The following is a 25,711-nucleotide window of genomic DNA, read 5'->3' as shown; positions in this document are numbered from 1 at the left end:
GTAACTGGAGTCGGTGCAGATTTGTTTGTAATTTTCTCAGCAACCATTTCTTTTTTTCTCTCTTCTAGAATGGGAATTTTTAATGAAATGAGCAAAATTGTTGTGCCTGCCGGTGTAATTTTATGTTGTTCAGGAGTAATTAGTTGTGTCTTATGTTAGTTATTTTATGGGTAATTTGTTTGAAAAAGGGAAGAAAAAAAAGTAACATAAACCCCAAAATATTAATCCATATTGCAAATAAATGTCAATAACCAAGAATTGAAAATTGGCATGGCAAGGAACTAGAAAATGGAATGGAATATTGCAGAGAAAATGTACTGATCACATCTCGCAAGTAAAATGCCTTCCAATACAAGAAATGAAAACATATATAATGTGGGAAGACAAGTGACTTACTGATCACTAGAAATTGCTTTGCAACAGATATGGTCTTGCAAGGGTGTTGAAGTTTCTTTCTTTCTTAGTTTTTTTTACCTCTTTTTCGACAGTGAGAGAAGAAGAACTTCGCTAATTAAATCCTATATTTAAGACCTAAAAATCAATAATGATTCCATAAGCTGGACATGCCCACTTCAGATATGTAGCTCTCTGAACTACCTTCTCCTAAGCTTGGTGAGCCTTTAAGGTTGCCATAGCTTTCCATCTTGGTAAGGTTATTCAAAACAGCTTTTAGTACCTTTGTGTCACAAGAAAAAGAGTCTAAAGGAGTGGTAATATCCATAGGTACTTTTCCAAATGGGCTCGTACACTTAGCGGGTGCGTTCGGGGCTTCCATCTGGGTGGTGTACGGAGCCAGGAGATTTTGGCTGGTTTGGTTTTGTGAGAAAATGGAGAAGCAGGGCACTTGCTCGTGCTCATCTAAATTGGGTTGAGTTTGCTCATAAGTGATGTATGAATCCAATAATGCAGGCAAAGATGAAGAACCTGTGTCATCATTGCAGCTTCCCATGCTAGGTTTGGCCACAACTTCTCTGTTACTTTTATAGAACACTCGGCATAAAACCCAGTCTTCCTGTATGCACCAAGAAAAAAAAAAGGTGAGAAATGGCGGTCATGATATTATGCCTTACAAGCTAAGAATAATAAATATATAATTAGGCTTACGTAAGATGATTATAAAATACACATCTTAGGTCAGCTACTAAAGTGATTTTATATTAGCACACTTGCCGTGTCTAGTTGAACAAATTAATTTTGACTTCTTTTTTTTTTTGGCTCCGAGAGATTTCCACAAGTTTAATTAAACTATTTCCAAATAAATTATTGTTGATTTAAACGTTGACGTGATTTGTTGTAGGTATTTGATTGTGATAGATTATTTTTTAAAAGTATTTTTGAAAAAAAAATGTTTTAAAAACTTATTAAATTAATATTTTTAAATCTTAATGTGCTAAGTCAACAATGAAAAAATTCTAAAAAAATATATTATTTTTTCTACAAAAAGAGAGAAAGGTGCCATTAGACTATAGGATAAATTACCTATTATAAATTTTTTTTTTCTAAAAATAAAAAAGGGGGGGGGATTTAACTTCATATATGAAGACAAAAAATCTTTCAAAAAAAAACCCATCAAATATATATTACATGAAGTCAAAGGATTCAACATACGGAATGAAAAATATGTTAGTAGAAGACAAGAGGTACCATGATTCTTGCAAAACTTGAGGAAAAGATGCATATGCGTAGGAAAACCTTGAGCATGGAACTTCGTCAAAAGTCAAAGCTGGGCCAAAAGTAAATTTCAAATCATTGACTTATTCATATAGTGTGAATGTGATAAACCCACCTTATCTGAAGAAATTTTCGGGGGACCAAGAGGTCCTTCAAGGCGAAACTCATGCATGACCCAGTCAGTTCTTTTCCCTTTGGGTGCCCTACCTTGGTAGAACACCAAGGTCTTTCTCATGCCAACAAGAGTGCCCTTGCGAAGGACATGCCTGTCCTTCCCTGTGGCTTTCCAATATCCAGAAGCTGTTGCACGATTAGTTCTCAATCCAGTTGCATACTTGCGATCCCTTTGGCTATAAAAATACCATTCCTTGCCACCTACGCGTGCCGCTTCTGCCATATTCCCACACGTAAATATTATAAGAAATTCACACGTCTTTCAACTAATTGAATTGAACTGCAAGACTGTACATCTGTGAAATAAGGTAAACTCAAAGCAAAAGGGAAAAAATAAATAAGAATAAGGTATTAAACCAAAGACTTCGATATATGGCTTTACCATTCAAGAGTCAGACATAAAGTGCAAGACTTTGGTTACCGGTTAGGTCAACACCGAATGTCTTTGAAGACATCCAAATTAAGGCACTGATTTAACATCGAATAATTGGACGGTGAAACGTCCGGTCCGACAGCCTGAGGCCATGGATTTTAAGGCATTAATTCTCTTATCTCATGACTTGATCGTAAAAACACACGGTTCAACTCACTTCAACATCGAAACTGTGCCTTTTTAATGCCTTGAGTGGGATTTGCGAGGCAAGATTATCTTGGACTTGGAGTTTTGTTTTCAATGATATGATATGATATGGAAGCCCAATTGCAAGCAGACAATGTTTGGAGATTTTTTTTCCTTTTATGATGAATGTGACCCGGTGTGGTGATATTCAGTCTACAGTGAAATAATTAAAAAAAATCACTAATGAGGTCAATATCAAAGGTGTTTCATATGACTCGCCATGGATAAGCACATGATGGCACCAAAAGGGACTCATCATGCGCGTAAAATATATAGATGACTGTAATCAAATAATTGTAATGCTGTTAAGAGGTCAATGTCCATGTATTAATGAGAAATTATTCAAGGTAACAGTGGTGAAATATACAAGGTGACAAAAACGAAGGTTTCTTGCTTACGACTGTGACACGTGTGATCTACAAATTCGAGTTGAATGTTGTGGTAAATAAATAGGAGGAAAAACGACATGGAGGACTTTAATATTCAATGAAGGCGAGTGATGACAAGCCATACTGGATTTGGTAAGAATTAGAAGGTTAAAATCCAATTACTTTGAGCTGTGTGTGATCATAAGAGAGTGGCGGCCACGAGGAATGGACAATAAGGCATATGACTTTAGGTTTCTGCTTAGCTATTTCAATCACTTTCATGATATTTTATTTTAGGTGATTTGGGATGGTGCCAAGAATGTCAATATCTTCAAAAAAAAATAAACACTGAATATATATGAGATATTTTTATTTCATTTTACTTTATGAAAAGTATTTAGCTGGGGAGATATTTTATTTAATTCCTAGCATATGTAGAAGCCTAATTTAATTGGCAATTACAAGAAGGTGGTTGAGCATTTCCATATAGGATACGGCGGAAAAAACCACAAAATATATTATTTCAAGTTCTCAAGAACTCACCAAATATCAACCCCTCACCATACGGGTTTCCTAATTTATTTTTATTTTAAGGGTTATTGTATACATTCATTTCTAGTTAGATTTAAAAAAAAAAAAAAAAAACACCATAGTCAGCTGGTTGAGAAACAAATTAGTGGGTTCGTACTGTTATGGTGTACCCAGTAAGATGCAGTTTGCCTACAAAACCCAAAGCAACTTTTATATTTTTTATGCTATGACGAAACCATTTATCCTTTTATTTCAGCACAGCTTAATTAAATGATTCAATCTGATGTAGAGATATGTTATATCCAGTGGCATGCATTATGTGATGAACAGCATATATAGGAACATGCATCACCAGAATTATCAAATACATAAATGAAATAGGTTGCTATCATCCTTATCCCGAGAAAGTGAAAGAGAAAAAAACCCATGTCCCTTGCTCAAACATTAAGAGCTGAGTCAATGGGGTTTATAGACGTAGACAATAACTCGTGGGAAGAACTAGAGCATAGTCATCTAGTGATTAAGATCATCATATCACCAGTATTCTTCCCTCCCTTTACAAGTTACCAGAACAACAAAACAAAGAAAGAAGCACTTTTCTAGTGTGTGCATGGAAGCGCTTAGTGAATAGAAAATCATAAACAATACAATCACAAATGATTCAATGGGAGTGGAGTTGTGAACAAATCATATAATGAGTACAATTGACATGAAACTCACGGTGAAAGTGATGATTGTAAGTATGGAATCATGATTATAACGAGGATTTAAAACTCACCAGGGATATCCCAAGGCTCACACTTGTTGAGGTCAACTTCTATCATAAGAAGGGAATCACAGCACTGAGAAGCCTTGTTCATCAAGTAATCGCATACAAGTTCTTCATCTCTTGGATGAAACCTGAACCCTGGTGGCAACTTTGCCTCCACAAAGCTTATGTTGCTCATTTTCCTCTCCCTTTCAACGGACAAGGCAAGCTAATTAACAGAAACACAGTATTTATACTGCCAACAACAAAGTGAACAGAGGAAGAAGAGATAATATAATATCCCCTCTAGCAACAAGGCCAAGTGGTGGTGTATATAAGGCAAAATTAACCAGGTAAAGTCAACTTTGTAGTTCCGCATAAAAAAGGAAGGTTAGGATGTTTGCTTATGTATGACATAAGATGGGCCAATCACTGCCTATCTGCCGATGAGAGCACCCCATAATGGACGGTCTTTGATTTCCAACTATTTGGAATTGATGGTGCTCAGTCCTAGCTCAGAAATCAGCCAAAAAGATTATGATGACTGATGACAACACCACAATTCCTTATTCAAGGGGTCTCCTGTTCCACGTGGCATCAGACTCCTCTTGTACTAATCCATGTTCCACAATTCTGCAAGAGTGTTGAGTTCATCTTGCTTGTAATTATTGGAGATTGACCAAACAGATTGTCCATGGGAAAAATTCAATACCTCTCCTTTTTGCCAGTTCAAAATTAAGGAGATGAAAAGAACGTTGATGATTCATCAACCTACAATTCCTCCCTCCCTCTCCCTCCCCCCCTGATATTCTCATATACCAACCTTTACCACTGAAAACTAAATCCCTTTCCGATCTAAATTAATACATTCACGGAAAAATGAACTATATGGACAGACGTGAGAATCAAATTGCACTCTTCAATTCTCTATGGCATTAGCCAATTCCGTATGGAGGGATAGATGAATAGGTTTAAGCCTTTATCCGCTTGGAGGGATGAATTTCAAGTTTTTAAGGCTTCGTTTTTCTCCGGCAAGCAGCTAGGGAAGCATTTATTCCCAAGCGATAGGGCTTGGAAATGATGGGAGTAATCTACTTACTATATATATGAGCCAAACCCTAAAGGTTATTAGACCTCCATATTATGAAAAATCAGAGCATATCATATAAGCATAGATCTTCAAATAGTATATGACCACATAAAGAAATACATAAAAGAGTATTAAATACAGCCACCCAAGCACGTAACTGTAGTTTTATTTTTGTGAAGTGAAGCGTACTAACTTGGCACATGATGTCAAGTAATTCATCCATGATCTTCACAAATATTTGTTTTGTGGATAATGAAAAAATCATTTGGCCCCAACATGGGTAAACATATAAATATTCTCAAACCATGGCCAAGCCTGTCCTATACGTACATATACTATATATGTGCGAGTGTTGTCTTCAATTCTCAATATCTAGCAACTATGAAAGTGCTTTGACTTTCGATGGAGCGTTTGCAAAGCAATGTTGGAGGATTCTTATGGCATTAGAAAAGCAGATTTCTTCTTCATAGTTTATTATCACCTTGATAATTAGATGGCACGCAACTTCCACAAAGGAACTTAACTTTCCTTGCTTCTCCATGACTTCTTGTTGGAGAATCAGATTTGCTTTTCTAGTAGCCACGGGGCTCCTCCTTTAGTGTCACTACCAATACATGGCAGATATATAGAGTAGGTAAGTAGATGAGAGGTTTGGAAAATGATATTAATTGACGTAACCCTGCTGGAGCTATCTCTTTGTTATGGAGCAAGGGATTGACTGGGGATTATATATAGTTTCAAACTGCATTTGGCTCATTTTACGCAGCGAATCATATTAATTAAAATAAACATAAAAAAAATATAAAAGGGTTGTTAATATGTTTTCTAGTTAAAAAAAATCATAAAAAAATCAATGCCATATTCCAAGACATCTTTTTCTAAAAGATGAAATTAATGAGAATAAAAAATATTTATGTGTGAACAGTGATTTCACAAAATATTTTAAGTATTTTTTATTTAAAAATATATTAAAATAACATATTAATTGCTTATATAGAGGCAAAATCTTACCTAACAAAAGAGCATCTTAAAATAAATAGAAAAGATAATTAAAATCTTAACACGTTTTTAAACCAAATTCAAGAACAAAAATTACCGCACTGTTCAACGCTCGTTCAAGTAACCGCACCTTTCAATAATTTTTGCGATAGACGACAACAGTAAGAGGGACAAAAGAATGACTGCTAATTGCTAAATCCTTATCCATACACGTTTGAATGATTCGAGTATTCGGTGATGGCAATGTTTCTTGTCCTTTGCCGATGAACAGTAAGGTATATTATCTTTTAAATTCAATTGCTCTGTGTCACTACGAACCACCAAAGAATGGAGACAAGTAAGAACAAACCAGGTGTCTAAAATGACAAAAAAATATTCAACCCTCAGCATGGCTAATTCCAACACGAGTGGGGATCACAATTTGATGCTCGAACAACGATATCTGATGTGACGATTTCATTCTTCGCCTCGTTCAATCATAGTGTTTTTCAACTACTCGACAAATCTTATCGTCACCCACCACGCATTTCTATGCAGAATCTGCAAGGAATGTTAGGGTCACTCTCGTCCAGTAGCATGCCTATTCGATCATGTTCATCCATGTATATGTATACATATACCTAAATAGAATCTAAAGTAGTCGGTGCGCTGTTGATTTGATTAATAGTTCTTTCAATGTAAAAAAATATATATATTTTTATTGTCAAGTGTGTGCTTTTTACCATAAAAAAAACCGTTTTTATTGTGGATTTAAAATTTAATACACTCACTTAATCAAATATGTAGAGGATCAAGGCATCATAAAATATTTAGAAGAGTTGTTAATGTGGGAAACCAAAAAATAAATATAGATTCAAATATTTAACAGCAGAAAGTTTTTTAAATTTTTTTAATTATATAACAATTGAATTTTACTTTTTCAAAACAAAAGGAGAATTATTAAAATTTCATTTAAACAAAATGATTTGCTAATATATATTTTTTTCTTGATTTTTTTTCAATAAAAAAACATAACTCGTGTAAAAAATAATCTTTACATTATTTTGCTAACTCAGAGATAGGCTTTTTCCTGGCTTGGATTTTAAATTTAATAAGGTGAAAGCTAATCTAATGTGACCCAATAAGACGATGTTTTAACCCTTTCATTTTATACATTTAGATGACAACTCTTTAGATTGAATCAGTCAACTCCAATTAACTTTTTATGGGCCCGAGTACTTGGCCCATAAATAATAAGGTCAAACCTTCTTTTTTATTTATGTTAAAGGATGGATGACATATCGTCCAATCTTATATTTTTTTCTTATAAAAGGACAATACAGATGACATATTATTTGTCTAGTTGAGACCCACTGTCTAATGGTGCAGAATCTAGTGACTAAGAGATTGCTAGAAAGTCAAGATAGGTTTTTTTTTTATCTAAAAACTCATTTTATCTTAAAAGACCTAATAAAACACTCTTAGAACCTAGCAAAATAAAAGGTGAAAAACACCTTAATAAAACTCTCCTTATCAAATGAAATTCATTAACATCAAGAATGAGTCTTTTATTGTTGGAATGTGGACAATCATTAATATTTTCTCTCTTCTACTGTTTTTCGACGACTCTCTCTCCTTTTCCAAACTTAGGATTAAAACATGAATAAAAAAAATATTGAATAAAAAAAAACTCAAAAGGTTATCAAACTTGAAAAATAAAAAACTTTGAGAATCAAAGTGTAAAAAGCCGCCTCAAGAATAGTTAAGAAGAAAAATAGGCCATTTTTCTATTGTCAATTTCAGTCCTTGAAGTTTAAATTTTTTAATCAATAAATTGAATTTTATCTTGCCAAATTGGACACCAATTTAATTAACATCAAGATATTTTTTGACTTCTAGAGAACGTACAGAAAGATAATAAAAACAAATTGTAAGCTGAAATCTTATTTAATTGAATTTGTACGGGAAAAAATAGCGACCAAAATGAAAATTACTAAAATGAAAAATAAATTAATATATATATATATATATATATATATATATATATATTGCATTGTTCTAGGGAACATTATAATGTAAGACGGAAACAATTACATAGTCACAATATCCATCGTAAATGTTTAAAACAAGTCTCTAAGATTTGCAATCTTCCAACTTAATTTAAACCTGAGCAAATTTTTATCATACTAGCTAATTGGAATGATAATAATTGACTTTACAAGCTATGAATCGCCAGCATCTATCTAAAGATTACATCAATATGATCGTATAATTATGTGAAATAATAATCTAGTTGCTAAACAAAATACTATCTAAAGATGCCAGATTGGCATTTAGAAAGTTTTTCAATCTCTTGGATTTATTAGATGAAGAAAATTCCTGGGGAAGGCCAAGATAAGCACAGTATAAAATTGAATGCAAGCAAATTTCGCTTTCATTCCAGCCAGTTAACAGAGACATCTAAAGGGAAGAACATCCAAATCGCTAGTGAATAATTTAGTGGTCTTTCTAAGGACCTTTCAGCCCTCCAATCAACTGATCCCTGTGACTGATTTCACGGCTTAGGGACGAATGCCAACACGATGAAACGTTTCTGTACCAAACCTAAAGTCAACAAGCAAACTCAGCAAGAAGTATCATTTAGAAGTTCCTTAAAGTAATATATATCTTCTCTTTCAGTGACTTTCTTCTCCACTCTGCACCCAGAAATCAAGGGAAAAAGAACAGTGACTTGAGGAATGCAGGAATTCAATGAAGCTAATTGATCAAATTAGGTACAACAGCCTGCATGTAAGTTCCCAGACTTTAAATACGACGGGCACCATTTCATGGATATATACCTAGTTTAGAAAAGAAACTCATGAGATCAATATATGATTTCCATATAAACAGATCGAGCAACAAGTGTAGCAGAAGCCATCATCGATCATAGCCACTGCTTGTGGTCAAGAACCTGCATATAGGTCTAGTGTGTGCATATTTTCTTAGGTAGACAAATAATCTTTTCACTATTTCCATGGGATTGGTGATGCTTATAAGACGTTGTACTTTTACATTTATAAAACGATGGATTGGGTCCCATAATTGGGCATACCTGGACGTGCAAGGGATGAACAGGACCAGTGAAAATAGAATCCAAAGGTCTTTCAGAGCACATCACAAACAGAAGTTCGAAGAGAAGGTTTCTGACCTATGTTTTAAACTCTCACGGAGCATGATGCGTTCTTTTGCAATGAATGGACTACAAGTGTCAAATAAATTGGTGTTTTACATTATATTTCAATTCAAAATATCTTAAAATGATTTTTTTTGTTTTTCAATAAAAAAATATATTAAAATGATATTTTTAAAAAACATTATATCAGAATATTAAAATAATCTAAAAACCCTTAAAAAGTTTATTTTAATATTTTTTCAAGAAAAAAAATTTAAAAGCATATTAGAAAAAAAAAAGAGCAAAACATCCCCAAGACTAGGTATTTTTGTTACCTTGAAAACACTAAAAAATCATATCTTAAGTTTGGAAAGTTTTTTTCGGGTTTTAAGGTGGTTTTTTATGCTTTTCGTAGCCATGAATTGGTTTAATAATGTATGTTTTTTTACGTATTTGAGGCCGACAATGGATTTTTAGGGAAAAAAACAAAGAACTCCATTTTTCCAGCTATTACAATGGGAGGATTCTAGAGATAAATAAACGATGCGTCGTCTACTGATGCAGGCAACTCGTCAATTTTTTTTCCTAGTTTACGGGGCTAACAACTTGTTGTCCGTCCCATTAAACTTTTTAAAAAATATAGGCCGGTGCGTGGGCTGTTACTTGATTGGAACACCTAGCCCAACAACGCATATCCTAATTATTATTATTTTTTATTTTTTAAAACAATAACGTATTAGTTGATATATTTTTAAAATAAATCTTGGGTTTATGTTTTAATTAGTTTGTGGTAAATTTTTTAATTATATTGAGTGTGTTTAGTTTTTTAAAAAATAAATATAATTCATCTGTGATTTTTTTTTAATTTTATATATTAAATTTGTTGTTTAAAAATTTTTTTTATAAGATTTTTTATTTTTGCAGCCTTTTATTTTCTTTTGTTTTTATTCAATAAATTTATGTGTGTATCAGTTTCTATTATAAATTTTATGTGTTTTTCCATTACAAATTTATTTTGATAAAAAAGATTCATTGAACACAATAAGGTAAATTATACATGTTACATTGTTAAATATTTTAATTTTCATTTATAACTTATTTTTTTACAACATCTCAGTATTAAGTTAGTATTTTATTTTGCTATTACTTATTTTTTTATCATTTAATTAAATAAAAATTAGTTTTTGAAACAAAATATATTCCAACATAACCCAATTCACATAGCATTGAATTAACGATGGGCACTGTTATGAATATGGCCGCCATGAATATGCTAGCATTATAAATACGATCACTTTCTCTCCATAAACATGCATCATTTTTATTTTATTTTATTTTATGATATGGGAATATGCATCAAACTTATAGGCGCATAATTGTATGAAGAACAAACATCAATTTCATGGAAATCAACCTCAATGCCTCAGCTAAAAAACAAAAGATTTTAACTTTTCCCTAAAGGATAATCCCAATTATGGTCCCACTCAAGGGGGAGACCTATAATTGCTCCATATTCCTCATCTCATAAGAACTAGAAATAATCTTGTTTCGCAATCGCAGCGAGTAGAAAAGTCCTCATCGCATAAATAATTGACTTCGGACACAAACAGGTGCATGATTGGCGTTACAGTTTTTATCACCATTTCTCGGATTGAGCTCAAAATTTTTATCAACTTATTTTAGCATTTCATCTCAGGAAAATTCTTTAGCAAAAAAATATAAATATAAAATGTTTTCTTTTTTAAATACCATTTCCTTGGTCTCTGTATAATAAATTTTCAGAAGAAAAGGTGTAAGAAAAGGAAAATAAAAAAAATTACAAAAAATAAAGATAAGAACAACAAGAATGACATAAATGATGAAATGTAGAGTGATAAATACTGAAAATATAATATTTAAAAATATTATAAAAAATTAAAGATAAAAAAATAATAATAAATAGATAACTATAAAATGATAAAAATATTAAATATAAAAAAATTATAAAAAAAACTTGTTTTTTTAAAAAATTATCAACCTATGCAATTAAAAAAAATTGAGAATACAGTAAAATACCATTTCCATCTCAGAGTAACTTGTAATTCACGAGAAAAATCCCGTTGGAAACAGCCTAGAGGGCAGTGAGTAGAAAAGGGACAACTCATAGGATATTTATTTTTCTAGTAATTGTCTTGCACTGGAAAGGTCAAAAAGAAACAAGAAGAAGGAGGAGGAGGAGGAGGAGGTTTGCATTGAAAACAGCCAGGCCCAAGAAACCTCTCCATCTCTCTCATCTGGTGTCAACTTATGATAATCGTTGCCGTCTTGTCTGTCAGAAACGCCCGCCGTACGCTTCCTTTGATGTCTCAGTTTCCTCCTCAATTTATTTCTCCAATATTATCCATTAATGGCCAAATAATTGTCATCATTTATACACTAGCTTCTTCTGTGCAATTAGGCACGTTACTTTGTCGTGAATTCGTGATGAACAATTTCAAGTGGCCTTATGCATCTAATTTAGCTATTTCACTGTATCATAGACCCCCGCTACACTGAGGGTTGTCGGTTTAAATTTTTTTTTTAACATAAAAAAAATATTTAGATTTTACTAATATTTTTTTTAGTGAAAATAAATTTGTAATTATACGAGAGTTGATTTAATATAACCTAATTGACTTTGTTAATCTAAAAACAACTCATACAACCCATAAAAATATAATTTAACTAAAACAATTTCATGATGATATTTTTTTTAATATTAAGATAATAATATATTGGATGGATTTTGGTCAACTCGGGTTAACATGTCAAATTTGTGACCTGGTTTATAAAACTATGATAACCTCATAGAAAACAAATCAAAATAAATAATAAAGCATAATTTTCAATCAAACCCATGTTGAAATGATGAAATTAAAAAGAAAAAAATTAATTAAAAAAGAACCTAAAAAGTAACATGAGTTAACCTTTCAAAACCACGACCCGAGTCATAAAACTGAAATAACAATATGAAAAGCAAATCAAAACAAATTATGAATTACATTCCCTAATTAGCCCAATATTTAAGGATAAAATTAAAAAAAAACGACATGAGTCAATCTGCTAAGCTCATAAATCGGGTCATTAGACTGAGATAATATATAAAAAAAAAAAAGACTTAATTTAACCCAAAAGTTAACCTATCAAATTCACAACTTTAATCTTAAGACTGGATAACCCTATAGAGAACAAAAAAAAACATAAAAAATAACTCGAGTTAATCTGTCAAACCCATAACCCGAGTTATTAGACTGAGATAATCTCACATAAAAAATTTAAAAAAAAACTCGATTTAACTCATGTTAACCCGATAAAACTGCAATTTTGATTATGAGACTAAGATAACTCTATAGAGAGCAAATCAAAACAAATTTTAAAACTCCATTTTCAATCGCCTTTATCGGACTTAATATTGAACGATGAAATTTGTAAAAATTCTAATTAAAAAATGACACATAAAGTGAGCCAAGTTAACTTGAGTAAACTCATTAAGCATTATTATTGGATCATGAGGTTGGGATAACATAAATAAAAGCAAACTGGAACAAATCTGAAGTCTAATTTTCAATCAAACATAATATTAAATCATAAAATTAGGGGGGTCCGTTAAAAAAAAAACTTAGTCAATTGGGTTAATCCGTCAAACCTGCGACCTGGATCATGAGATGGGGACAACCCAATAAAAAGCAAACACAATGTTGAAGGATTCATGACCCGAGTCATGAGATCAAGATAACCTCTTAGAAGAAAAAAAAACCCGACTTAACCATGGTTAAAATACCAAAACCCGCAAATTTGATAGTAAGACCAAGATATCCTCATAAAAAAATAATAAAAAATTATTAAGTTTAATTTCTAACTAACCCAACGTTGAATGATGAAATAAAAAAAATCAATTAAAAAAATAACAAAAAAAAAATTCAAGTAGTTCAAGTTAACCTCTTAAACACTATTCCTCAATCATGAAGCTAAAATAACATAATAAAAAACAAATAATAAAATAACATATTAATAACTAACCTCAACTAAGAAAAAATACCATTTGAGCAATTTCTTCATGGTTTTGTAAAATACACTAAATGCTCCCTTAAGTAGAAAGAAATTGCAGGAGATAACAGAATGAATGCATTGCTTACTCATGTTTTCCCATTGGATAATTATATATTTTACTTTATTTTGAAAACATATACTTTATTAAACATGAACCAAGAAATTTGTTACAAAATGTGAATGCTTAATGACATTGTCGAGAGCAGCACCTACCAAGACCATCTAAAAGGTAGGCCCAGGCCGATGATTGGGTCTAAGTTGTTTTTTCTATTTGTGAGCATCGGGCTTGTGATTGTTTTTTTTAAATCAATAAGTGAAAATCAGGTGGGCCGAAAGAGGCATGACCCAAGCCCATGAAGAGAATTGGGCTCGCGCTTTGTTTGGGATGAGTAATAAAATGGAGAGAATGGTGTCGTTTTATGTAGTTCAGGAAATAACAAGAGAATGGATGGTGCAAACAAAACAAGGGAGGAAGGAACGAATCAGTAAAACCATTTACCGCAATGGTTTCGTCTCTTTGTCAAATAAGTCCATATATCAATCAAAACTGAGCATTCTTTTTTAAAGATATCAATAATTTATTTGCCACATTTGTATTATATATAACAAGCTGCTACCCTACATATATATTTCTATTTCAATCAATGAATAATATTTATTCAATTATTAAAAAACAATTATGAAAAAAAATTGGCTTATGTGTACAAATCATTATGTAAAAGTTCATTATGATACATGAAGATCAAACTATTTTCCTAACATAATTTAAAAAGAAAATGCTAATTTGAAATGGAAAGGATTTCTCATGCAATAAGAATTGAAGAACACCCATTAAATCAAGAGAGGATAGCATTGCCGTAACACAATTTTTTACCCCATAAAAATATTCCAATTAGAAAAAAAAAGTTAAAAAAAATATATTTAAAAAGAAACAAAAAAGGAGGGAGTTAAAAATATTTGAAAAATAAAATAAAATCAGGGGATGAAATTGAAAAGAAATATTGAGAAGGGTTGAAATGGACTAATTGGAAAAGATGGAGACGTTAAGGGGCATTTTTACTACAATCATGTGTGAAATTAAGGAAAAATTGGAAAAGGGGCAGACTACTTTTAATGAAATCAAGGTTGAAATTAAAAGAAATATAGATAAAAGCATTGAGATTTGCCAAAGAAAAATGAAACAATTAAAGATCCAAGAAGCAATCTTGAAAATAAGCCAAACTTAAATGACATTGTTTAGAATTTTAAATAAAAAAACAAAAAGAAGAAGGGTTAATAAAATGGTGAGCTATTAATTTTTATACAAAAAAAAAAAAAACCAAAATAATATTGTATCGATACATGGCTCCAACAACGCTTTCTTCTTCCCCCATGGCTTTTGTGCATCTTTGTTTGTTTTCCTTTTTCTCATAGTTTTGGCCTCTCGTTTATCTCTCTCACTCCTCCCACTTAGCCTAAGAAACACACCACTCTCCTCACACGCATGTTTACTACATGCTCAGCCCAAGAAATTCAGCTCCAACCCTCTAAAACACTGCAAAAACTTATGTGAAAAGGGAAAATCAAGCATATCAGCCAAAGAGTAAAACTACGATGGAAGATGGAGAATAATCTAAATGTACCAATGACTATGATCATACCACCAATGGTTCCAAAACCTTCATCAGCAAAATATAAAAGGACCCGAGTTAGAGATAAAAAAAAATCTAGAAAAAAAAAATAAAAAAAAAGAGCTTAAGCTCACTTAGCACGTGTCAACTAACTCAATTATAAAGCAAATTTATTATAAATCAACTAAAAATATATATTAACATGATTTATTGTTCATGTGAATAGTTAAAATGACCCTATATCTTTTAACTAATATTGGTAATGTTTTACGATAAAGTATGAGTACATTTCAGATAATACTAGCATGGTGACCTGCGCTACACTGCGAACCAAATTAATTTTTTTAAAAATAAATAAAGATGTCTAGATAATGATAAAGTCAATCCAAGTTAATTTAACCAGCACATAACCCGAGCTATAAGATCAGGATAACCCTGTGAAAAAAAAAAACTATAAAACTCAAGGTCCAATAATCTAATGTCAAAGAATGAAAGTAAAAAGAAAAATCAATCTCGACAAAGTAAAAAAAAATACATTGAAAAAAATATTTGAGTCAAGTCGGGTTAACTTTACAAACCTGCCAAATGTGATATGAAATCAGGATCTAAAAAAAATTTTAAAAAAAATCCTAGAAAAAAGACTGAAATAAAAAAAAAAGATAAAAAAGCGAGGTAACATATGTTAACTTGACCACCCAGCACCCTTGATAACCCTACATAAAAGAAAGTGAAAAAAAAATTACAACGCTCCAAACTTAAACTGGGTTAATTATCAAAATTGGTGGACCGACTCATGAGACTAAGATTACCATGTAAAAGACAAACATTAAAAAATTATAAAAAAAATCTAAATCATAAAAAAATTAAAATTAAAACAATGAGGACTAAACCTTGCACAAAAAAAAAAGAATTGAAAGAAACTAAATAGGGATTAAATTAAAGGACAAAATAAATGAAGAAAAATGATTAAAAAAAAAGCAACAAAAAAATAAGGATCAAAATTGGAAACAAAACAAAATAAAATAAAATTTTGAAAGACAAAATAAAAAAAATTAATGCAAAGGATAAACAATAGCAATCAAAAGAATAAGAACCAAATTAGATACAAAAATCAAATGAAATTAAATAATAAGGGATGAAATTAAAAAAAAACCCTTCAAGAAGCATTTAAATACAAAAAATAGAAATCAAAAGAATAAAAACCAAATTTAAAACAAATACAGACTTAAGAGCACAACTGAATTTTTAAAGGCTCGACATGAATACAAAGGTCTAGAAGAGAGAAGAGAAGGGAAGGAGAAAAAAATTTCATAACTATCGAACCATCACCATCCTGACCACATGTGTCACCCCAGCTTCGTTGTCACATTACATGTCAAATGAGACAACAATCGATAATTTTTTACCACTAGAATACTCCCCATGCACCTCTAGAATGGTGCATGGGACATTGATGAGCTAACGCATGTATAACAATCATTAGCCTTTTTAGTTGATTTATTAAAATTTTAATAATGTAAAAAACTAAACGAGCCCCAAGAGTATATGAATATGATAGAAAAACCATGCTGTAAAGATGAAAACACCCTTTTAAGTTAGCCTTAGAATTTTTTAGTCAAATGTTAAATATGTCATTTTATTTAACAAAAAAAAATATGTAAAAATAAACAAAAACTTTCCTTGCAAGGTCAATTTTTTTAAGCATTGAAGGGTACTAATATTATTTTACTGTGCAAATAAATAGGAAAAGGCACAAAATCCCCTGTATGAAAGGCCAGTTATTTTAGCTTGTTAGAGCAACAAATATTTTTACTGTTCTTCAAAAAAATTGAATGATTAAATTGTCCCCATCAATTAATAAATGATATTTGGATTCTCTGACAAAGATGACTTTACCCTTGCTGCAATTATTAAGTGAAATGAAGAACAAAACGGCCAATACATCATCTAAATCCATAGAATCTCTCCTCACAGTGCACAGCAAATAGATTTGCCCCTTTTTTTTCTTTTTTCTTTTTTTAAACGTGACAAATTAAAGAAACTTGAGGAAAAAAAAAGGACATAACGTACTGTTTTCTCTACTTTGTTTTTCAATTTGCAAAACTGTCAAGATTTGGCCTAAAAACAAACCAAAAAAAAAAAAAGAGTATGATCGAAACCCTTACGCATTTCCCTAAATGAGGTCAAAACAATCACTGCAGCTTTCCCCACTCAACAGAGAGTTAGGGTGAGACTGTGAACTGAGAGAAGAAAAAACCAGAAAATTCCAAAACATAAATATATAGTGACATTTCTCTACCACCGTATCTATCCACGCCTGTCACCCTGTCCTGCAATAATCAGAGTAATTGTGTTTAGTGACATTATCATTTTTTATCTTTAAAAGACAAAGATTCTTAATAATCAAATCAAAGTGGTAGCGCAACAGCAGAACTTGGCAAGACTATTCTGGACCTTTGTTTTCAAACGATGGGAGTGATTGAATGATTATTCGGTTCGTGTTGTTCCTCATGTGAATCGCCAATGATTTAGATATAACTAGTTTTCAAATTCTCAATCCACTAACTTCTTACGGGTGAAAATTACATATGGTTCAAATCTTGTAAGAACATAGAAAAAACCAGTTAAAATCATCACTGGTTCATGACGCAAATGTATGGATAAATGACGATCCCAGCTGTGTAATATATTGTTTGATAGAGCATCCATCTGCCATGAGGAGTAGAATTGAAAGGTCAAGAGGCCATAAAACTCTTGAATACAAAAGGTACTGTGGAAGATCCAAGTGGGCAAGAAAATTGAAGGAACAGGGCTATGAACTGTGTTGTCTTGGGGTTTTCCCGGATTCCAAAAACGTAACGAGAGGTACGAATTGGATTATCTTCTGCAACTATTTAAAAAACTTGAAGACTTAGCCCTCTTGTCCTCTAGGTCTTAGCCTCCCCCAACTAGCTTTTAATCTCCAGCCTGAGCCTAAATATGTAGGCTTTCCTTCCAGGCTACAGGTCACAAATGCCACTGTTCATTAGGCACGTGAAAGGATTATAAAGTGATTTATAGTAAAGCTCTATAATAGGGTTTGGCATGACTCCACGTAATCGGTTCGGTTCAATCATGTAGCATGGATACTTTGATTTTTAGCAAGGAAGCTTGGAGCTAGGGCCCAGCTAGCTTATAAAGTAGTATAAATAATGCATCAGCAATGTTTGTTGCTCAAATTATCACATCAGGAGGCATCATCATGCATGAACACAGTCAAATAAGGTAATAAAAAAACAAAAAAACAAAAAAAAAATCACTTTTCTAGTTATCGTTAGAACCGCCTAGCTTTATGCCAGCGTTGCAGATTCTCAAAACCTATTTTTATTAAATTACAATCGGAATAAAAGTATATTAATAATTTAGATTATAGATAAGAATATGTTTTCTTAAGTTTAAATTTCATTTCTTAATTATAAACGCATTTTATTTTTTGTTTTGATAAAAACACGTGGTAGTGATTTTCAACCTATTTTTATTAAGTTCTGCACCCAGAGACACAATCGACTGTAATGTAAGATAACAATGCCAAAAAATTCTCTTTGATACTTGAAGTTTTTATTTTTATTTTCAATTTGGTCTCCTGAATTTTATATTTTTACATTTTAGTCCTAAAATTTTATTTTTATCAAGTTTTAGTCTTTAGGTTCTAAGAGATGAGAGAGAGCCATTGAAAAAAAAATCTCTTTGATACTTGAAGTTTTTTTATTTTCTTTTTTTATGGGGTTTCTTTTTTTTTGGTAATTTGTGTAAGCTTTGCTGATCAGCAAACTGTTTATTATCCAAACTTCAGGCTTGTGATTGTTGGTGATGGTGGTGGTATAATCTTTCTCTGGGAGCTCTTAATGCATAAATGAAGATGTTTCTTGTTTGTTCTGGATTTGTGTGCTGAATGACTTGGTAATTTATTTATGCTATAGCAGAGATGATTGTGTCGATATCCTTTTTCTTAACTACTTTCCTTGAAATCTTTTTACTCATTGGTGAGTGAAAGAGTTAATTTACGTTCATCTTGATTAATATTTAAAAACTTTAAAATTTATAACATTCAAACTGATAATTTTAAAATAAATTTAATGTCTAATCAATTAAAGTATACAACTTAAAATTTTCAATTTGCATATTCCTCTTTATCTATGTTGTGGCATACTTTTGAAAAAACATTGGTTTATCAGAAATATTATTATCACACTTCGCATTTTCTGAATGATATCCGTGCATGCTTCCAAGTAGCTTGATGTGAAATTTCAATTATAGCTGAAATTCAGGAGCGGAATTGGTGCAACGTGGAGGCTTGTCATATGGATACTGCACAAGCAATGTGGTAACTTGTCATATGGATTGGTACCAATTGTTCATCAATGACTAATTATTAAAATTATGATTGTTTTGATTGGTAGAACTAATTTTCAAGCAGCATGCGTGTTGATGATCATCTTCTTGAAATTTTGATATTGTAGTAGGATTTGTTTCGCTTCTTTTGCTTTGTTGTTTTCTTACAAGTATGTCAACAAGAACAGGTGAACAGAAACATTATTTTTTATCTAGATTGAGTTCCTAAGTTTTTGTATATCATTCTTTTGTACATAATATTGAACAGAAAAAAAAGGGTTCAAGGAGAAGAGATGGAATCTGAAATCTCTAGAAAGGGTAGGTGAATCTCAAATCTCTAGAAAGGGTAGGTGAATCTCAAATCTCTTGGAAGAGGAGTAGATGAATGTCAGCTGAGGTATAATTCATTAGTTATCGTTAGTCATCATCTAAGTTTAATGATCTTCAATTTCTGACTTCAGCTGTAAATTTTGATCAGCCATGCCTGCATAATGCATGAGATTTGTAGGGAGCCTGCGCTTGAACCAAATCATTACAAAATAAAGACTAATATTGGCAAAGAGAGAAGTGAATGACACTCACGACGGGCATGATCTATTTCATACAAGGATGTAAAAAAAAAAAAAAAGGAAAAGGGAAATTACAGCATACAATGTTAACCTTCTTCAAACTGGTAATAATGACACATGTCCATGACCCCTCTGTGACTCAGATCATGGCGGGAAAAGAAGAGGGGGGGCATTGGAACAGAAAACTGGGTTGTAAATCAGAGATGTAGGGATGGAACTGACAAAATTGCTAATGGCAGCAGATAATTTTCATGAAATAGCATACTACCATCCAGATACCATGATGGGACTCAAGTTGCTCACATGCCACCACACTGTACCACCAATATACATTGAGATGGGCAGATATATTCTGAGGAAATTTTGATTGACGATAAGGAGGTTCAGGAATATTTGCCGAGCGTCACCTCGCCACTTCCATGGCTGCATATTAATTTTAATCTTTGTTAATTAATTTGAAGTTTTTAGGGTTTTTTTTAACCATTCATTCGCCCCAGATCCCAGAAGAAGTCCAATCCAAAAACACCAGATTACGTAGTTGTGAAGGGAGATTCGAAACTCAATGTGACGGATATTCATCACCTTCAAGAAAAACCAAACCATTGAAGTGATGGTTAGGTTTGTTACTTGTATGATTATATTAGATTTGAGTAAAAAAACCTGCGAGAAAAAGTTTATAGAAATATATTAGTTTAGGAATAAATAGAGAGCTCGATTCTGATATTATGCAAAACCTAGTATAAAAATATTTTGATGTAAAATTAATTAAAAGTTTCCAGAAATAACTAGTGCGAGATACATTGAGGATTGCTAGCAACTAAAATGTAAATGTTCTTAGACTTGGCTTATATGTTTAACTAATTCAGCGCATAATGAAATCGAATATGATGAATTGCAAAAGAAATTAATTTCACTTTAAATAATTGATCAAGATAATTTTAATCACATAACTTCATCGCACTCAATTCCAAATAATTCATCATTCTTGTATTTCCTCTTCAAGTAACGACATAAAAAAAGGGAAAAGAGAAAAAGATTCAAATAATAAAAAAAAAAAAAACCAAAATCTACGGCATGAATTGAAAGAGAAGCGCATGATAGAAAGGTAAAGAGATTGGAGAACAGGGAATCTCTTCAGAAGATGAGCACGTTCTTTCATTCATTGATGCCCTCGTTTCCAGCCTTTTCAGGCGCCTACTTACTCACACACACACCCAGAGAGAGAGAGAGAGAGAGAGAGATCTCACCGATCCAACAGCCATAGAAATTGATGGCCTAACATTAGGTGTCTCAGAAATACTCTTAATTAATTACTATCAGCATATACATACAATAAACCCTCTGTGCTGAATAGTGTGCCTCGTAGCATTTACAGGTAGGAATTTCCCACCCCATTTCTCTGCTGCTGAACACCAGGAGCGACAAACAAGAAACTTTATTGTGACATCATAATATAAGCATTCACGTAGAATAGCGTTACCATCTACCGCTCTTCCTCCCTGCCTGTTAAGTCGTTTGGCAACACCAAATTGGTGAGAGCTCTGGTTTCTTACATCACAGACATTTGACCTCTTCGAACTGACTGGAAATGTCTTGATAGCTTTGATGAAATGTGTGATAATTAAGGATTGGAAGGACACCCCGCGTCTTGTCGTTCATAAGTGATAAAACCATGTATCATCTCAGCACCTGATCATTAGAATTCAAATTAAGCCTCTAATCCTTGCATGGATGAGATTAGCTGATCTTTCCGGCTTCAGAAAGTCCCTTTCTGATCGGAGTTTTCTAGTTTTCATCGCACCTCGTCGATTTATGTGCATTTTTATCGTCATCATTATGCTCATAGAGTTTGCTCCATGATAATCCTGCTTTCTAAGAGTGCAGCGGTTATTTTTGAAGTACGTATTTTTTTTTTAGTTTTAAAAAATTATTTTTTACATATCATATACAATCCGAAAAAAATATTTTTAAAAAAAGTTAATACAATTTCAAACTGGCAATCCCTCTTTTAACCATTATAACTAACAAGAACATATATATATATATATAAAGTGATATTTGAACGAACACAATTATAGTACGGAATTTCACCCCAAAAATCCTTCATGTATAACAAAAGGAGAACATGGTGGTTAGACATGCTTTAAAGTATAAACTAGAAACAAGTGGACTGCTTCTTGCTTTCATGTTGTCACAGACCAAAACACCAATGGACAAAAATTGGTTGGCCTTAGAAGACTGGTCAAACACCACATCATTATAAGAGACGATAAGAAATGAATATAATACTAAAGAACAACTAGTCTATTGATCCCCATTTTGCCATATCTTGGATAAATTTTTTGAAATATAAAAAAAATATTAAAAATATAAAGAATTTTTTTACTAGATCAATTCTGAAATCTTGTAATCTAACTTTTCACCTAACTTGAATTTCAAACTAAATTTTATTGGAGTTAAATCAAATTAATTTGATTGATTTTATTTATAAAAATTAATGCAATATTGATAATTGGTAAAAAAATCATGGCTATGTTTTTAATAAAACTTTAAGATGATAATTTTTTTATAAAAACTATTGCGACAGTGTCATATTAATTAGATGGATTTTAGTCCCCAAAACAAACCTGATAGAAAGCAAATAAAAAATTATTAAACTCACTTTTCAATCAACTCAATGTTAAACGATGTAATTGAAAATAAAATTCAACTATAAAAAAGAATCAAGCCAACTTAGGCTAATCTGTCAAATATAGGTCATAAAACCAGGATAATAATATATAAAGCAAATTATGAAACTTAAATCTCAATAAACTCAATGTTAAAGGGTGAGATTAAAAAAAATCAATTAAAAAAGGGACACAAAGAACCACCCGAGTCAACTCTAGTTAATTGATCAAACCCATGACCCGGGTTAAGAGACTGTAATAACTTCACATAATGCAAACCAAAACAAATTATAAACCCTAATTCTCAATCAATCTAATATTAAAAAATAATTTTTTTAAAAAAAATCAACTAAGAAGGACAAAAAAAAACCCAGAGTCAAGAAGCCTAACTCGCGACTTAGATCATAATAACTCCATAGAAAAAAAATATATATGTATAAACCATGATTCTCAATCAAACCAATTTTAAAGAATTAAATTGAAAAAGGGATAAAAAGAGACAAAAAAATAACCCGAATCAATGCTTGTTAACTTGTCAAATCTAGATCAAAAAAATTAGGATAACTTCATAGAAAATGAATAAAAAAAATTATGAAGTTCGATTTTCAATTAATTTAATGTTGAATGATGAATTGAAAAAAATTAAAAAAATAAATAAATAAATAACTTAAGTTAACACAATTAACCCGTAAAACTCATAATTTAGATAATAAGATTAGGATAAAAAAATAAATAAAAAATAATTTATAAACTTCTATACTTAATAAACCTAGAGGATGAAAGAAAGTTAAAAAAAAATCTCAGAAAAATGAAAAAGAGTCCTAGAAAAATCCTCGTTGCATTTGTTTATGTACCTATAATTTTAACTTAATTATTGGAGTGCACAGTAGCGTCGTCGTAAAAACATAAAATAAAAGAAGTACCTGTATTGGACAAAGCAAGGAGCAGGCAGAGTCTTGTTAATTGTTATCTTGGCAGAAGTGGACATGATGATGGGCCCCACTGGACAACGACAACGTGAAATCTGGTAAAACCAGAGATGCCTCTGTTCTTTATATGTTTTCTCCGTCACTCTCACCACTACGGAAATTTAGCACATGGGACTCCGTCGTTTTAAAAATCAGGCAAATCTTGTAGGCCACCCCGGACACTACCGTGAGTGCCTGTTGCCCCCTCCACTGCCTGCCTCTTCGGGTTCTCTCTTTTAATACCCTCTCGGAAACATTCTAGCCACATATATTTCCCCCTCCTCCCAAATCTTACCTCCAGATTGGATCTTAATGCAATCCCGGCTACCACATGCCTTGTTCCTCCACCACTAGCTAGCTCGAACCGGATAAGTGGTCCGGATCACTGGTTGGATTTTTTTTAAAATATAAATTTAGATTTTATTAACGTGTTTTCTATTAGATATAAATTCAGAACTTGATGCATATTATATATTATTTCTTTAAAAAATATTAACATAATGATAAGTTGGACAAACTTATTTTTTTAAGTATGGAGATCAATTGCATATTGAATTGGTCTGAATTAACCTTCTAAATCTGCAATATAAGATATTCAATTAAAAAGGAATAAAAAAGACCCGATTGAACTTAAGTTAACCTCTTAAACTCGTAAATTGGGTCATGAACTTCACCAGGTTTAATATTTTTTTTTTGTAAATTATTTTTTTATTTAATCATACGAAAACAAAGATATACTCGTAAAATTAGACACCAACCAAATAACCAGATATTCATGCAAGATTGTGATAATCCTACAAAATAAAAATTGAAATATATTGCAAATAACAATTCAAAATCAACCAAATGTTACAAAATAAAATTGAAAAAAAAATTCCATAAAATAACTCATGAAAATTCAATGTTGAATGATATAATTTTTTTAAAAAAATATATCAAAGAAAAAAGTCGGGCTGGCCTATCTAGGTGGCCTAGCATGCTATAATTTTTTTTAAAAAAATTGGATGTATGGGCTAGCCAACCCAGGCTTATGCGCCTAAGTTTTTTTATTTTTTTTCTTTATTAAATTAGATGAAAAACTTGTCATCTACCCTTTTTTTTTTTAAAAAAAAAAGGTGTAGACAAGGCTTCTTCTACAATATAAAATCTAACCACCATAGAAATGCCTAAAAAATAAAATCAAGGGAGGTGATTTTTGGACCATAAAATCCATTTCATACCATTTCTTCTCCTAAAATATATAGAAATACCACAAAAATCTAAATAAACTCATTTATGGCTTCAAGTTACCAAAAAGTCAGTTAAAAAGCTAAGAATAAACTAGAATCCAAAAAATTCTAAAACCCAAATCTACTTTCTCAAAAAAAATAAAAATTAATAAGGCCAAAGAACACCCCACATAAAAACTGATAAGCTAATGTGATGAGGAAAAAAAATTGAGTACGAAGCACACTAGAAAGCTGTTTATGACAAATCTAGACAATTCACAATTCTAATCATTCTAAATTTCTAATAAATGACACTAAACAAGATAGTAAATTATTAGAAATTTTATTTGTAATTAAGTTAAATAAATCCTTCTTATTTTTTGACTATTTAATATTCATAAAAATTTTATTAAATTTTTTATTAACTTTTGTACATGAGATATGTTTTTACCTCCTGACTAAACATCCCGCTTTTTAAAAAATAGTGATAGTTACAAAATAATATTGAGTTAAAATTATGTTATTTTTTAAATATCTTTTTAATCTAATTATTTTTCTAAAATTTGTAACAAATAAATGGTGCTGGAATGGCAAAATCCCGTGCATGACACCCCAATTAGGCGAGAGGTTTTGGGATCAGACTGACGTGCAACAGATTAATCAGCAGAGCTGGCGCCTCTGTTTGAATCTTCGCATCATTTCCCAAACTCTCCCACAAAACAACAAGCGACTGAAATATATTAAAAAATATTTCTCGGACAGAGAAAGATTAGATAAGCTTGAAAAATCTCCTAAGCTCAGAAGGAGATTCAAAAGAAGTCTCTCACTTGCCCTAGAGAGAGTGCATTTCAAACGCACAATTCCCAATTCCCAATTCCAAGTCCCATCCCTCAAATGTCTCTCAAAAGAAACATC

The 25,711-nt window shown here is 31.7% G+C and overlaps 1 protein-coding gene and 1 non-coding gene across 2 annotated transcripts; both read right to left on the bottom strand.

The window, feature by feature from the left end:
• Positions 1-282: 282 nt before the first annotated feature.
• Positions 283-4,755, bottom strand: LOC133694024 (NAC domain-containing protein 21/22-like). The gene is made up of 3 exons (XM_062115441.1): positions 4,142-4,755; positions 1,787-2,061; positions 283-1,012 (listed from the first exon to the last, which is right to left on the bottom strand). The coding sequence occupies exons 1-3, from the start codon at positions 4,308-4,310 to the stop codon at positions 539-541; spliced, it is 918 nt and encodes a 305-aa protein (XP_061971425.1). The 5' UTR covers positions 4,311-4,755; the 3' UTR covers positions 283-538.
• A 20,670-nt stretch (positions 4,756-25,425) lies between these two features.
• On the bottom strand, positions 25,426-25,503 carry LOC133695496 (small nucleolar RNA Z122). Its single transcript, XR_009842449.1, has one exon. It is a non-coding gene; the product is annotated as a small nucleolar RNA Z122 (small nucleolar RNA).
• Between the last annotated feature and the right edge of the window lie 208 nt (positions 25,504-25,711).

Source organism: Populus nigra, chromosome 5, assembly GCF_951802175.1.
Source record: "Populus nigra chromosome 5, ddPopNigr1.1, whole genome shotgun sequence".
NCBI classification, from domain to species: Eukaryota; Viridiplantae; Streptophyta; class Magnoliopsida; order Malpighiales; family Salicaceae; genus Populus; species Populus nigra.
The sequence above is the reverse complement of the archived record's forward strand: the minus strand, read 5'-3'. Positions and strand labels throughout refer to the sequence as shown.

Coding starts and splice junctions, on each gene's coding strand:
- LOC133694024 (XM_062115441.1), bottom strand. CDS start 4,310: ATGAGCAACATAAGCTTTGTGGAGGCAAAGTTGCCACCAGGGTTCAGG. Junction 2,062..4,141: donor TGAGCCTTGGGATATCCCTG/GTGAGTTTTAAA, acceptor GGAATATGGCAG/AAGCGGCACGCGTAGGTGGC. Junction 1,013..1,786: donor CGAAAATTTCTTCAGATAAG/GTGGGTTTATCA, acceptor TGGTGCATACAG/GAAGACTGGGTTTTATGCCG.